Source organism: Poecilia reticulata, linkage group LG13 (genome assembly GCF_000633615.1).
Source record: "Poecilia reticulata strain Guanapo linkage group LG13, Guppy_female_1.0+MT, whole genome shotgun sequence".
Lineage (NCBI taxonomy): Eukaryota > Metazoa > Chordata > Actinopteri > Cyprinodontiformes > Poeciliidae > Poecilia > Poecilia reticulata.
Genome location: NC_024343.1, coordinates 20,589,553 through 20,606,135, shown reverse-complemented (window position 1 = coordinate 20,606,135; position 16,583 = coordinate 20,589,553). Strand labels below are relative to the sequence as shown.

Genomic DNA, 16,583 nt, shown 5'->3' with positions numbered 1-16,583 from the left:
TCTGACATTCTGAAAGGACAAACTAAAAAACAAAAGATATGTTTACAAAGACACTTTGGAAGATGGCAGTCCTCACATTCTCTGCACTGACATAATAGTTGGAGTACAATACAAGTGTCTCTGTTTTTGTCACTCCCCCTCAATGAGACAAAGTATGCGACAATCACAGCAAAAAGAGTTTATCTTTTAAAACTCATCAGATTAAAGCCACATTTTAAATAAGAAAATGAAGAGCCAATCATACTCACACACTGATGCCTTGTTTTGTCCACAAAAGCAACATGAAGTCGTCCTTGCTTTGCAACCCTGTGCTAATTTTCACCGCATCCACATGTTTTGGTTAGAATTTTAAAGGAAAAAGGCTATTTTGGTATTTGTAGGTCAGCATGATTTTGGAATTTCCTTTGCAGAGCTGAACGATCCCAAAGGGCCTAGTTATAAACTGGTGGCACATGCTAAACAACTTTGGATAGAAAATATGCCCTTTACGTGTCTGGGTGAATGCATGTCATTGTATGTGTGCTTCAGTTGATAGGCAGAATTCTAAAGTAGAAATCAGTACCCCTCTGTATTCCTGTGTCTCTTTATTCTGACTCCCCACTGCCCACCTCCCCACACACTCATGCATAAACACACTTACACACACTCTGCTACCATGTGTACACCAAGCAACCCTTTACTGTTTCTGTACCCCGTTCCCCATTAACACACCTCTAATGGAGTTCACTCCGCAGTGCTTTCTGCCTGAACACGCTGCGGAGCGGTACAGTTAATAGCAGCTGCACAGTTGGAATACATGGGTGTGAGCTCGAGTTAATGTATGCTGGTGAAGCGGCGTTGGCAGACAAGATTGTGTTATCCGCTGTGGTGTGTACGGGCCCAGCCCATCTGCACGGTGACATCCTGCATAAATGAACCAAGCTGAGCTATGATAGCTGTCTCTTAGCCTGCGCTTTAATCCCACTGCTCCACTCCTGCGTGATTGCAGAAACTTGTCTTTGTATCATGAATAGTGAAATGATGGGCCGCATTTGTAAGGCACCCTTTAGCGTTCCCTGCAACATGCATTTGACAAGAGGTTTGACTGAAATTGGTTGAAATGGGAACACTGTGCACTTTTGTCAAATTTGTCTCTCTCGTTCATCATTTGAAAGATTGAAGACATCACTTGTTCTCCTAGTTTTTGAACTTTTTCTGCCCTCGTGTCTAGATTAGTTTAAAACGGCAAGCTAATCGGATCTAACCTCTCCCTTCTTTTTTTCTGTCAAGGGGTGGAGGCCATGTTTTCCCAGCAGCCCGAGGACTTGGTGGTAGTGGCGGGTCAGCCGGTGACGTTACCATGCACCATCCCCGGATACCACGGCATCGTCCTGTGGATCAAAGATGGACTGGCACTGGGAGTTGGCAGAGACCTCTCTGGTAAATATTTGCATGCCTTTACTTTTTAGCATATTACCCTGAACTTATGTATCATTTGTTGTTATATTTCAACTAATAAGACTGAAATGAAACATTAACATTTGGACACTGCGTTCTTGACATGTAGCTAGCATTTTTTTTCAAAAACAAAACATGGCCTGTTGCAACAAGCAACATTCCATGTTTGTCACCATTTGTTATTGTTGCAGGCCTATTTGCCAATATAAAGTTCAGGTGTTAGATTCTGGCAACAATCAAGCTCAATAATTTTTTTTTCTTTTCTCTCTTTCTACCAAAAAGTGCTTGACAATAGTTTTCAGTCTGGTGCATATGTCTCAGTTTTGTTTACCAAGACTTCATAATTATAATTTTTTTTGTTGTGTCTGTTGCTTTGTCTATATATTTGAAATGTCTTGAAGTTCCAGTGTTCAATGTGCAGTAGAATTTAAAATTTATTGATGTTTGAGAGAGCGTCCTTGCATTATTGTTCCATTACCATTATGTTACTTCAATCAGTAAATTTTATTTGTATAGCACTTGTCAGCAGCAAGGCATTTCAAAGTGCTTTCCATCATAACAAACACAAAAACACAAAGTCATGCAACATAGAATCAACAATTACATTAAGTCAAATACCATCATTAAATTCGTAATTGATTACGTTTCAAATACAACTCTAAACTCTGCATTTACTTTAAAATGGTCTCAAAACAATAATATCGTTTATCACAATAACGTCTCGGACAATTTATTGCCCAGCAAAATGTGTTACTGTGACAGGGCTATTCAGCAATATAAAGTTCAGGTGTTAGATTCTGTCAACAAGGCAGTCATTAATGAATGAACATGTGAATTAACAAGTCTGTACAAGAAAAGGGTGGCAGGAAAATGCCATTGATAAAAGATGAACTATAAGAGATCTTGTTTGCTGTTTGACATAAACCATGTAGGGGACGCAAGAAACACGTAGGCGATGGTGCTCTCGTCAGATAGGATCAAAAAGAATTTTGCATGCATGAAAAGACCTACATGTGATCGAAAATGTATGTTGCACATCACCCTGAACACACCATCTCTCCACTGAAATGGTGATTGGTGGTGGTGCATCATGCTTTTCTTCAGCAGGCACAGAGACTGGTCAGACGTACCTAAATGCAGGCTGCTGAATTTCAGACTGCTAAATGACATTTTGAAAAGTAGCTGGCCTCCACCTAATTACATCACATCCCATGCGTAATTGTGTTAATTGCTTAATTTGAAGCAAAGGGACTAGTGCGCTGTTATTTAGCAACCTGATGGCCCATCCATCCTGGCTTTATACAGAAAGTGTTCATATGGTTTGCCAACCTTTTGAAGAAGAAGAATATGTTCACCTTGATTATTAAATTCACCCAAAGCATTTATCCATTTATATCTGTACTCGGTCCCTACCATTATTCTATCAATACAGGCTTTTCATTTTAGAGCTTTTCAATTTGCCTCACACTCCTCCACATTGTAACCACTGGATGTAATTGCAATTCAAGGCACAATGACTCAATATTCAGTTGTGGCCAATCTCAAATACAAAATATTCTGCATGGTTATGAATGATTAAATATGAGCTGCAATAGAGATTAAGGGTTTTCTACCCTTTGACCTTTAGCAAATAGTCCTCTTTCAGAGATGTGGTGTGTGATTAAACCTCAGAGACTGACAAAGCCCCAGTAAAGCCATCCTATTCTTTCTTCGTGTCCTTATTAGGCCCCAGGGGAAGACTGAGAGGTGGCTGTAAACAATAGTCCTGCAGCCATCAAGTCTCCTTTGGAGGAAGAAGATGCAGACGGGGAGAGTACTTATGATTGTTTGAGATAGAATGGAAAGAGAGAGGGAGGGGGATATAGAGAGAAAGAGACAGAGAGCGAGTGTAATTTTATATAGGCTCAGAGTAGAGCAGAGATGTTTATCCTCTTCAGCTTTTATTGATTTAACAAGACAAAATGATCAAGATGAAATCTCATTTCCACAGCAGGGAAGGTAAGATGAATGGACAAAAAAAAGAGGAAAAAAGAGAACATTGAGTCTTCACACTTAAGGGAACTACATTAGATCAGCCTTTAATAAAACATCTTTGGATAGCTTAAAACTCGTGGACAAGAAGGAGCATTCTCGGCCCTCTCCACAACCATTTTCTCCTCCAGAAGAGAGTGATTGAGGAGGAAAATAAGGATAGTTAAAAAAGGGAAGGATTTGTGTGAAGAAAAATAGCCGCCAGCCTAGAGAAGAAAGGTTTTCTAAAATCACCAATATGTTACAGACAGGGGGCTGAGTGCCTTCTATTGAGACAGATGACACTTTTTCAAAATAAGGCACTCCACAGCTGTCCTTTTTTATCACTCCTGCCTACCTAAACATGCCACGCATGCAGCGGTAAAAGAGCAATGGTACATCGCGGCGGAGACGCACACAATGAAAGGAAAGTGGCAGCTGTATACGTAAAAAGTGCGACGAATCAAATGTCGCACGGAGCATTTCAATAATATAGGTCTGCTCGGCTATTCATAGAAAGAAGCTGTGTTGGCAGCATCCTCCGCCTGGGACCTGTTTCCATTCACAGGAGCAGTGATTAAACTGAGAGAACTCTTTCACCATTCAGAGCGAGAAATCATAGCACAAAAGCCAATGATTCCTATCTGTCCCTGAATTTCCTCTTCATTCCCCCTTTGTGCCACGCTTTTCAACTCTAATTAAAGAAAAGTGAAGTAGCCCTCAACATACCAATCAATGCCATGAATATGCATGATGCAGAACGTATCTGCTGTACATGCTGGTGACAACACACTTGTCAGATATAAGCAAGGTCCCTTGAAAACTAAGGTGGCCGTTTACATTTTTGACGAGGTAACGCCAGCCGGGCTTCTAAAAGCAACTTTGTGTTACGCCTGATTCTCAAGAGAGCAAACTTAGCTCTGGTCACCTGTTTGCAGCTGCAGCAAAGCCTGCTTTGATTACGTGGGGTAAAGCGGGTACAGTGCAAAGCGGGTACCAGGTGAATGATGCGAATCGCCAAGCCAAGCTTCAAGTGTCTTCATACTAACAAAACCCACATGCACACACACATTGATTCACCCTCAAGACAAATCCATTGCTCCCTGATGGATTCATTACTCCTTAATGGGACTATTTTACATTGTTTGCTTTGGGTAACACATTGTGTGTTTGAAATGTGCTGAGATCCAAGATCAATGGCCCTTTCTAGGTGCACGTCACATCTGCAGAGGGTGATCAGTCTTCATGTGTGCCACAGTGTAATTTCAATCACATTGACAAAATGCATAATCAGGATGCTTATATGGTGGCAAAACACATTAGGATGTTTCAATTCTTCGAAAATGAGATGATAACATCCTTATCTTTTACTATCCATCATGGATGCAAATTTTTTTTTTTTCCCCCGTTTGGATCCGGTTAATGCATCAAGATGAAACTGGAAGGCGGCCACATCTCCACACAGCAATATTACTCTTAGTATGCCAGGAGCACAGATGAGGTAACTGGCACGGTAATCTGTTTGTGTAACAGAAATCTGCATGGCTTATGTGAAGCCACGATTAAGACAAGCCAAACAAAGTGTGTGTGAAGTTCATCCTCGTCTCTTTGGAGGGTGCAGTTAACTCAAGGCTGTTTGACCAGAGTCAGCGCAAGTTCACATCATACAGAGTCGTGCAATGATCATTATCCTTCTGATCCGCGGTGGTATTACTGCCTTGGCTCTCATCAGTGAACATAAAAAAAACTGGAGCAAAAATCTCTCTCCGGGTGACTTTGTGGTTCTTATGTATCTTCAGGCACTGTTGTTAGGTTGAAAGAGCAGTCCATCCTTTGGCTAGTTTCAGATCATCATGGTTAAGTAGGTCTGAGTAAAACCACCCGCCGTTAAAATAACACGAAAATTAAAAACACAATTTTATAATTTCTTTAAGATAGAGAGCAGTTGGATGGAATAATGAGTATTAGTTTTTGCACTTCTATGTCATATAACCAAGAGTGAAAAGTTATCAATCCTCATAGAAGTGGAAGGCTAACATCCAGTCAGACAACAGCCTAGTCCTCCATCTAGATGATTTTAGCTGTTTAAAACAACTCAAATTGAAAGTGTGCACATTCATATTATACAAACAGATCATGTTTGTATAATATCAAAGCAGATATCAACCACCTAAACTTTCACAAGAGTGCATCTGTTTTCAGGACTGAACATGTTCTATACTACTATGATGTTTTTGTTGGTCCGACTGCCTGCTATATCAGTCTACCTCATCAGATGATTGTGAGTCCACTGGGATAACTTGCAACAACTGTATGACCCAAAAGAACAAACAAGTTTATTATATTTTATTCAAAATGTTTATGTTTACTCCCCTCTCGGTGGACAAGTTGGAGCTGATCAGCTGGATTGATGTAGCTGAGAGTTTTGTTCACCATAGCTGTAGCTTTGTAACACGTATGTCTGAGAAACCAGGACCAAAGTTAACAATGGTTTCTTGTAAAAGTGTAGACTTTGTGGTATCCCCATGTGGACTGTTTTTTAAATTACTAAATTGCTAGTTTGCATCAAAGTTTGAACTATAGAAAAGTTTGGGTTGATGCTACACTCATTTCCACACCATAACTGTGACTAAGAGTATTTCCAAAAGTAGAAATTGTCGCTGTTGTTAAGTGGGACAAATGCAGCCCAGTTGGTTAGTTTCTGCACACTGACCAGCAGTGTGCAGCAACAAGTGAGACAGGATTGCCAGTCATCATGGCAATCCTGTCAGCCAGAGCCACCATGTCTGGCTTGTAATCACAAAAATGCACAAGGTTTGAAGTTTTGAAAGTATAGATTTTAAAAGCATAATTTTTGATACAATTAAAAACAGACATTGACTAATCCTTACTAAGATTTTTAGTATTTTATGATTTAGTTTTGTTTAGATTAAAGCCTTCTTCAGTTTTACAAGTAAAAGTAAAGTCATAGAAAGATTACATCATCTGGTCCTATTTCTTAGCAAAGCATCATGCAGCAGATCCTCGATCTAATGCCGCTGCTTATTTTTTGCCTTCCTCTGTTTACCTTCTCCCTTGGTTTAATATTTGTGTTGAGGCGTTCTTTTGTCCTTCGTATTTTTACTGTATAGACCCTTAAGATTAAAGGCTTCACGTAGGAGGATGAAATGCACAGAGTGGCTTAATCGGCTGTAACTCACCCCACCAGCCTATAATGAGACCCACTTCATGCTCTATTAAAAGCTGCTGGATTCAATGAAGCCGAATTCAGTAATTGGACACAGAGCATATGATGGGTTTTGCCGTAGACACATCCATGAACTTAATAGCTGTTATACCACTGCCCACTCTATCTGGGAGCTAAAACAGAAAATCACTAAAGGCCCGGGGTTTTGAGGAATCTCCAAGGTGACTGTAGGTTAGGAGTTTCGGAGAAATCCATTTTTACCCCCTTATTATTTGTTGCCCTTAAGTATCAGTCTAACCTTACACGCCTAGGTAGAAACTGGCAGATTTCTTTTAGGTGTGATTGATGAGCAAGGAGGAAGTGAGTCTAAAGTCTGAAGTTTTGTTTCGCAGAATATTGGTTGAAGCTTTGTGTGCAGCCTGGCAGTGTGTTCCAGAAAAAAAAAAATCTTCATCCAATCTCTGGTTTTATCATCAATCAATTACACAAGGACAGCTGGAAGAAAAAGCTCCACTCAGTTGGAAATTCTTCTCATTCTTTGAAGTACAATATTTATGAACATAAATTCTCCTTGCGTTCCATAAATTCTTCCCATAATAATCAGGACGAAGAAGCTAGGTAAAAAACAAAATAGAAAAGGGATCTTGAGAGAAGAAGGTTTCCGAAGACATGTTACATACCCCACCAGTGCTCACAGGTTAAACAAATGTATATTTTAGCTTATTTGCCCCTGTGGAGACATACACTTCACAACACATGGGCTATGCAAATTTTTATATTAGCTTAAGAGGGATATCTTCAAAACCATCTGTCTTGACATCCTAGGTCTCCTGGATATTCCTCTGCTTTCTTCTGCTCTTATTAAACTGTAAATCATTTCACGGAGTAATCTTGAAACAACTCGAACTGGAGCTGCTCCTGTTTACTGTTGCAGTAAAACATGGTTCCTCAGCATACAGCAACTTTCACAGCAGCTCAATTACACTGCCAGGAGTGTTGTAAAAATGTATTGTGAGTAAATTAACAAATGAATAATCTAGCCACATAAACTAATAAAGTAATCTATCCTCACCTCCCTTTAAATTATCTTCTTTTTCAGCTCAGTTAATGTGCTTGTGCCAGTGCTGTGTAAGACAGTTTGCAGAAGACTTATTCTTTTGATACATGAGAATAAGAAGTAAGAAAAGAGATACAGAAATGTACTCATTTGCTTTTGTCAGATGAACTGTATTTTGACACTGAAGGTGAGATAAAATAAACAAACTGTTTACATTGCAGGCTATCCACGTTACACAGTGATTGGCGACCATGGCTTAGGGGAGCATCATTTGCGCATCCAGCGTGTCGAGCTAATGGACGATGCAGTGTTTGAGTGCCAGGCTGTCCAGGCTGCCATGAGGTCCCGTCCTGCCCGGCTCACTGTGCTGGGTAAGTCAGAACTAAGTACACACAGCCATCAAACAATACAGCTGTGGAAGAGCCAGCCACCATTCAGTCACAGCTGAGCAAGCTCGTGTTTTTGTAGAGATTTCAACATTACGTGGTACCAAAAATACCACATAATGGGTTATTAGAAAAACAAAAAACTATTATTCAGGACAGAAACACTATACGGCCATCGTTTGTCTTCTGTTAATCCAAGATCATGTTTATGGAGTAACCATTCCAAGAAGAAGACCCTCAGACATCTCTCTTTGGCTCTTTCGGAAATATTCCAAAGCATTCCTAAGCCAGAAGGAATAAACAGAGGGTTGGTTATTCCCCATTTCAACTTTACCCTGACTACTTAAATGTACATTTACTCCTGTCACTGTTAGAGCTTTGCTTTTTTTTTTTTTTGTTCAGCCTAGACATAAGTAGGCGTCATGTACCTGTAGGTATTATGAAATTGATAACATTTTTAGAAATAAAAATAAAAACATTGGTTTGGTCACAGAGCTTACACTATGTACTCTATATGAAGTCACTCAATGACAATGAGTGATTTGTGTAGTTGTAACAAACTTTTTTTAAAGGATTTCAGATCAAAGAGTTGTTGTTTAGTTTATTTAGCAAGAGGAGAATACAATAGAAGGGCTCTAATCATTATTGTAACACTAGAACAATCACTTGCGGTTCTTTTACAGTAATTTCACTTCTGAAGACCAAACCCATTTAAAGACGCATTTAAAGACACTTCCTAGTCATGTAAAGTTTGCAACACCTAGAATTTGTTTTATAATTTAAGTTTGCGTGACATGCTCCAAGTAAACATAATCGCTCAACATCCCCACTCCACAAAACTATGACCAGTAGTTCAGGATAAATAAAAAAAAAGTAATTTTTCTGTGCTAGTGCCTTTTCTGGTTTAAATTTCTGTTCAGGTGTTAGGCCTGTACCCTGGTAAATGCAGTGTAAACGGACATTGTAAATAATGGCCCTGGAAAACTACTGTGGCTCCTGGGAAAAGTTCATTCTGTCAAAAAGTCCTTAGAGTCCCTCTAGTGAGATTTGGATCTGACCCATGGTCTCCTCCCAGCGGAACATGCCTGGGAAACCTTCAAAGGGAGGTACCTACGTGGAGCAAGGTCTAAACTCGGAGATCCCACTGGATAACAGAGCTCTTCAATTAAGCTTTGAGGCAGAGCACAGCCACCCTAGAGGAAGCTCGTTTCAACCGCCTGCATTCAGGGTCTCATTCATGATCTATATGCTTTGAGCAAAGGTCAAGATTACAACATAGACGGATCTGTAAATGGAGAGCTACGCTTTTTGGTTCATTGGGTTATTCACCATGGTAGACCAGAGAAGTGCCACCAATGCAGCCACCTCCAAGATACACCACAATACTTCCCCTAGATGTACATGACTGCCCATGACCAAACCAGGAACAAGTCTCCTGGGGGCAATTTGAGTTTACAAGATTATAATATTAAGCATAAAATCAACAAAAACAAAGACAATTGTTGAGTTGGGTAAAAAAACAAGCATCTATTTAATTTTTTTTATTATTTTTTTTTTATGATGATGACTGACATTTTTAAATACCCCAAGTGAATCTTTATAAAACGAAATGCTGTAGATAAAACAATCAGACAAGAGTGAAACATTTGCATGGACATTTGGTTCTATTTGTACAGTTTCATTCTAATTTCCTTGTCTCATGCCTTCATTTTCAAAATTACTTTTAGCTTGAGAGCTCACCTAGTCTTAATTTTTCTTTAGTGGGTTACCACTGAGGGTTGTCATTTCTGTCTTACTGGGTAGCACTTTTAGGCTCATCCCTCTTTGTTAGTCCCTTCAAGCTTCCCGCTGCCTCATACATTCTCCTCGACTGAATGGTTGCAGAGGAAATAGCTGGAGTCCAAGAAGGAGCAAAGAGAACAAGAGAAAGAATGAAAAAAAGAGAAGGGGAGACCGAGCGGGGCGTCTGCCACGCAGTCCAAACCATCAGCCACTGATCCGCCTTATTGATTCAGCCTAATGAAAAGTGAAACTAACGATTTGTAGGAGAGCAGGAACCCAGTAAAGAGAAGCGAGGGGAAGACAAAGTGCAGCAAAACTTTCTGCGACTGGCGACTCCCTCTTTGAAAATGCATACAAGTAAATGTGCTTATTGTTACTGAGACTTCAGCAAAATGTCACTGTCTAATATTTCTGCCTGTAATTATCCATTTTTCGAACGACAAAGGCAAAAAATGAAACAAGTGTAACTTTAGTTACACGTAATAAAAGGTGGTGGCTAATTAATTTGATCAATTTTGGTGTAATTGTATTTTCACATGGTGGCATTTATCCTTTTTCACACCACATTCCTTAACTTAATTTTCTATGCTTGAGAATTTAGAAACAACTTTATAATTCCACATAAAGCATTCCACTATGGGGAAGAAAATACACAACATGTGGTGCATATGGTAGTGTTACAGTTTATATTTTCTATATTAGCTGAAAGTTTGAGTTTTGGTAGTTTTGGAGTTTTCTTTTAATTTTGCATTTTGTTCTCTAGCTTGTTATAGGTTTGTCTCTGTGGATTTCTAACTTTCCCTCTTACAGAGGTCCTATGCCTGCAAATGTTGGAAACAACATCTGTCTTTATGACTTTTTTTTTGTTTAAACAGATCATTTAATTATCACATCTTACACAGCTTTTGTTCCCACCATAGGTGTAAATCATTTCAAAGCTAACACTTAAACTGTGGCTTTCTTTTTTATTACTTCTTGTGAGAGAACATGTTTCTGGCATATTTATTTAAGGTCTTGATTTGACAACAAATGCATCCTTATTGTACATGTTGCAGGTACTTTGTCAAATTCCTCGGCCCAAAATTTTTCAACAATTGACAAAATCTCAGTAAATAAATGTTTGCTACATGAAACAAGTCAAGGCAATTTTACAATAGTTTTGAAAACTAACAAAAGCTATGAAATTATAAAATGTCTTTATTCTATTGATAACAAATTAGTCAATGTTTCCCTGTAATCCATATATTGCAGTTTTCATGCTTTTCTTCTTTGTAATATCTTTGAAGTATTGAAAATGCTGCTTTAGTGTCTTTTCCAAAGTAGAATTGGAAAATAACAACTGTGTTGCAAATAAGCCTTGGTCAGTGTTGAACTTTGTTTTAGGCTGACCAAAACATTACAATTTAACACAGATAGGAAGCTGCAATTTAAGGGCTTTGTCATTATTAGCCAGTTGCAAATCTGGTTTGTCCCTTCTTTAGCATCCCAAATCCCAAAATCCTGCTATAATACATATTACTAAGTGTTATCAGTCAGTCTGACAAGCAATCTTTATTAGAAAATAATAGTATTTTTAGTCTTTTTGTGTCAGTCTGCTGTATTGTGATCACGGTATTTCAATTACATAGAAAGATTGTGTTGGGAATGTTTTTGAAAAGGAATTATCTATTCGTGCCAAATTAACCCACTTTACTGTATCAATTGTCTGCCTATACTGACTTTTTTCTTCGATTTTGGAAGTATTGGTGCTTGGCAAACCAACTTAAACATGTAATATTATCACCAACAGAGTGTGGACTGGGAGACTAGATAGGAAAACAACAAAAATGGATTCTTTCATCTACATTTGTTTCTTTTAAGTAGCACGCCATGGCATACCTGCACGTCTGGCTGCATCGCCGCCATTACAACAATTCATGTTAAATCCCCCATCGTAAGCTGTTATTTACTTATTAGCAGAAGAATAAAACACTATTTCTCCAGGTCTTTACATTTTGTTGTGCCAACATACAAAAGCGGTACAAGAACAAATGCTGCAACTGTTTTTTTTTTTTTTTTTTTTCTGTACACACCACAGGAATGAGAAATGGAAAGTCTTTTTTTTAGCTACTTGGCTTACTTAGGGTGAGAGAGTTTATCACCTCCTCCCAAAAGGTAGAATAGAGGGTGTTTGTTTAATCCTCTGCCAAGCAAGATGACTTCTGAAAGCACTGCCAAGGAGAACTTCAGGCTGACGTATACGAATGGTAATGGAGAAAATATATGCAAGTCCTGTGTCAACGCAAACTCCAAGCTGTCAATTACTTGCCAGTGTGTGACAGTGAGTCTATTGACTGGGAAGAAGGCTACGGCAATACACACCTACAGTATGGTCACACATGGATAGAAATGCACAGGAAAATATACACACAATACACACACACACCTTTAAATTTACTAGCGCACAAACTTTTTTCCCCCTTACCTGACAGCAGAATAAATCTACAGTAAAAGTCTCTTCTGCATCTTTCATAACTCAATATCTACCAAACTCCGCTCTTTGCCATTTCAGACGAAACTCTCTTCAATGACTTTGATAGGTTTGTAAATAACATAAGACAAATATTTAGTCCCATAACTGCCATGGAATAGTTTTTGATTGCTTTTCACCTTAATGATTAGCAAACTGATAACTGAAAGAGAAGCAACTGAATGGAGGCAAATGTTCAGGAAGGCTGACCTTACTAACCCATCTATTTCCAAGAAAATATGGGATATGGTTTTATTTAACCTACTGCAGCCAGCTGTCAATGAAGAAAGAGAAAGATAATGCATAACACTGACTACATCAAAACTCACAAAGGATAACTGAGGTCCCTTTTTGAAAATCCCCAAGAACTAAACCGGCAGTAAACTTAAACCCATACAAACATTTGCACAGCTTGAAGGCTATATCCTCAGATGCCAAAGGAAAAATCAAGGTCTTGTGAATTAGTCATGAGGGAAGAGAATGGAGGGTTTCAGGTCCAAAAACTACCCATGAGGCCAATTATACCACTCGTAGTAAGTTGGCACTGCTTCAGATTTTGCTCTAATCTTTTTACCTCAGTTTAGGAAAGACTGTATTGGGGGAGAGACACCACTGCTGCCTTATTAAGGTTAAAAAGAAAAAAAGAAATGTCCTAAGTGCATACATGTGGCAGTCTATTCAACAAGTAAAGAGGTGTCACATCAAATGTGATGGCTCCTGATTCTTACGTAAATTGGTCATTGGCAGGATTTTCATTTTCAGACTTTGGTCCTTACCCTTTTTATATATATATCCTGCTTCATACAACTAACTAAGCTGCTCTTATTAAGCCAAATCAATTAGTCAAAATTATTTTTTTACATATTTTTTGACAAAGGCAACATTTGTAAAAGTTATTTTTAGTGTTTACTTTGTGAGTGACTCTTATATTATTAGTTTCAATTTTATAACTATAATAGTCTAGAGTGTGAAGCTACCTCCTGTCTATCCAACTTTTCAGTGAATCATAGTTTTCTGGGGGTGTGTTATTAATTGGTAAAATAGCTTGTCTTTAAATCAACTAGTTTTACATGTTGCCTAATGTCCCTAGCAGAAATATGAGCTACATGTGGCCATGTGATGTTGTAGCTCAGCTTGTTAAAAGATGCACAAAGAGCAAAAGTATAAAATCTATTAACTGCAGTATACTTACCCAACCTTAAAGCTACAGTGGGCTCTGATGACAGATCCACTCTTCTATGTAAAGTGCATCCATGATTCGTCAGACACAGAGTAAAACCCCTCAGAAAGACTCCTGATGCCTCAAATATAAAATGTCTTGCCTGCCCCAAGTAATAAAAACTAAGGTCCAACACCACCGAGAGTTACTCATGGATAAAATCTCTGGTAGTGCATAAAGTAACGAGATGACTAAAGACAAAACTTACTCAAGTTAAAATGTAGATTTAGCCACTTAAATTATTTATCTCTATTTCTTTAAAAGCAACACATCTTTATTATTTGTTTTCTTCTTAGCATAGAACAACTACAAAACCAAACATAGTAAAGGAAACTATATTGTGTACCACATTCATTAAAAGTGGCAGCACCAAGTATGTACAGCACATTAAAACGGTATATATTAAAGAAGGAAAAAGGCTTAAAACAGAAGAAGATTAAAGCTAAGTCTTTCAAATGGAAATGTATGGCACTCTGAGCATAGGAAATAGACGGACAGACTGGGACTAATGTGATTCAATTTCTTGGTCCTGCTTAGAAAAACAAAAAAAAGAAGACATGTTTAGTAATAATTTAGGTTCAGGACATAAAATTACAGCTTTATTGTGATGGTGATTATGTATATATCTGAAATATTTCCTATATTCTAGAGTTTGATATACACTCACAGACCATTGCACAGATAACAGAAAGTGCTTGTGTCATAATCAAAAATGTTGCCTTGATTTTTACAGACTGTGCCTGACAAACAAATGTAACACAATTGGTGGGAATGTTAAAAAACAAAAAAACATATTTGACTTTCGTACCTACTGAATAGCGTCGTGTTTGCTTGTAATCATCTTTCTCACCAATTAATTCTACTCGATGACACTTTTTACAGGTTGGTTTGTTGAATTTACATTTGACTTATGCTAAGAGAGTCATATTTGACAGGATCACTTGTTCAATAATTAAAAAGAGATTTATGTGAAGTTTTTTCAGGGAGCGAAACTCAAAGACCTTCCCAAACATTTGTCAAACTGAAAAGCATTCACGAACACAATGCGATGCCGGTTGTATAACAGACATAATTGATAGCATGTCATTTGAATGAACCATTGTGGGCAAGATATTTGTTTTCCCTTCCCCTTGCATTGTTAATGTTTTGGACCCACGCTTCGCCAACAATATTCATGTGCACAAAGGCCCAAGGGTACCTTTTGTTATTGTTGCTTCCAACTGCCAACGCTGAATCAGCCATTTCAGTGGATAAGTCGGAATTCATTATTTCTCAAGGATCATGCTGCCATCTTTTTAGTAATGGAAATTAACTTGAAGGGCATGGTATCAAAGGCAGCACAGGCTAGAAGAAAAGTAAAAGTAAATGAGAAGTTTTAACTCTTTATGCCGAAAAAGTACAAAACCACGTCACATTAAAATTGAACTTTGTCCAAGCATAAAATGTTTGACAATCCTTAAGTGCTTAACATAATTGTATGATATTTTACAGAAAGGTGTTAGGCGCTCAATTATTTTCCTAATGTAGAGAACAATAGTAATTTTACCAACTAATGGTTTGGTCTCATTTTACACAATACATCTATAGAATGATTAAAGTACTTTAAACATAACTTTATCTTAGGGTAAATGTGTACTTAATGTAATAAATTCATAAAGAATTGAAAAAAAATAAATTCAGTTTCTCTAGACAATTTACAACATGTAATCTCAAGGCAATTTACAAATAAAAAGTAAATCTAATCATACACATATTACTAGTGATCAAATTATTCATCAATTGCAATTTATTATCAAACTTAAGTTTTGAATAGGTTTTCTATGTGTAGAAATCCGGCAGATTGCATTGAGTCATTGACTTGCAGCATTCACTCCTCCTGGACAAGCATGTAGCGACAGTATACAAACCCTAATGTAGCGAAGCATACACAAGGAAAAAAACCTCATGCATGAGAGAAAAACCTCCCCTTCAACAAGATGAAACCTTTCAGCAGAACCTGTCTCAACACAAGCAGCCGTTTGCCATGACCAACAAGGGATTTGAAAAGACAGAGCAGAATGCACCACAAGAAACAGAAGAACTGATGTAGGAATACTTTCTTTGTCGATGAATAACAAACATTAACTGCAGGAGAGGGGCTTTTAGTTGCTGTCATCATTATTTTAGCCGATCTCTAATCAGATCTCTGATATATGATAGAAATTGATTATTAAGGACTTTATATGCGAGACGGGAGAATTCTGAATTCTATTCTGGATTTATTAGGGAGCCAACAATGGCAAGCTGATGTAGGATAGATATCGTCTCTCTACTGTTTTTCACCAGTAAAAAATGGACTTACTCACTGACACTTTCAATGTCTTTGAAATTTGCTGTATTTTTTGTTGAGTTTACATGGCTACATGTGTATGCATGGACTCTTTCCAGATTTTCTGGTTTCATCCCACATTCCAGAAACATGCATGTTAATTTAACTGGTGATCATAATTTCATCTCGGAAGTGAGAGTTTGTGGGCGTGCATGGCTGACACGTGTGTTGGCCCTGTGGTGGGCTGGCAACCTGTCCTGGATGTATTAGCCTCTCGCCTGAATATAGCTTGTACTTGGTCCAGAAACCCCTCTAATGAACATGAGCGAGATTATCTGGGTAGCAAGAAATTAGATATTGGCTGAATTGACTTAGCATATATTGTGGTGTACAGTGTAGTTGTATAGAGACTAAATAAAGCAAACCACTTAACAATGGTGTTGTTATAAAATAGTAATGTACTGCTTGGTCTCGGACCTTCTCGTCCTACCTGTAATTTTCAACACCTGACTTCAAAAATTCTAAATTATTAATTTATGGTTGAGGAATAGAAAAGTATTATTAGAATTTTTATAATAAAAAAAGCAAAATGTGGTGAGAAGATCCAAAACTGATGCCTCAAACTACCTTTGTACTTGGATAACTATATGAATTATTCAAGTACACAGCTGTACGGTAAGCTCCCAAG

General features: G+C 38.1%; 1 protein-coding gene across 9 annotated transcripts in view; it reads left to right on the top strand.

The window, feature by feature from the left end:
• The window catches only part of kirrel3b (kirre like nephrin family adhesion molecule 3b), a 225,605-nt gene that overhangs the window by 142,627 nt on the left and 66,395 nt on the right, over nucleotides 1–16,583 (top strand). For all 9 annotated transcript variants that reach the window (XM_017308241.1, XM_017308242.1, XM_008425956.2 and 6 more), the window contains 2 exons: nucleotides 1,270–1,419; nucleotides 7,913–8,062. In XM_017308241.1, coding sequence (XP_017163730.1) covers nucleotides 1,270–1,419; nucleotides 7,913–8,062 — 300 coding nt within the window. The remainder of the gene's footprint in view (nucleotides 1–1,269; nucleotides 1,420–7,912; nucleotides 8,063–16,583) is intronic.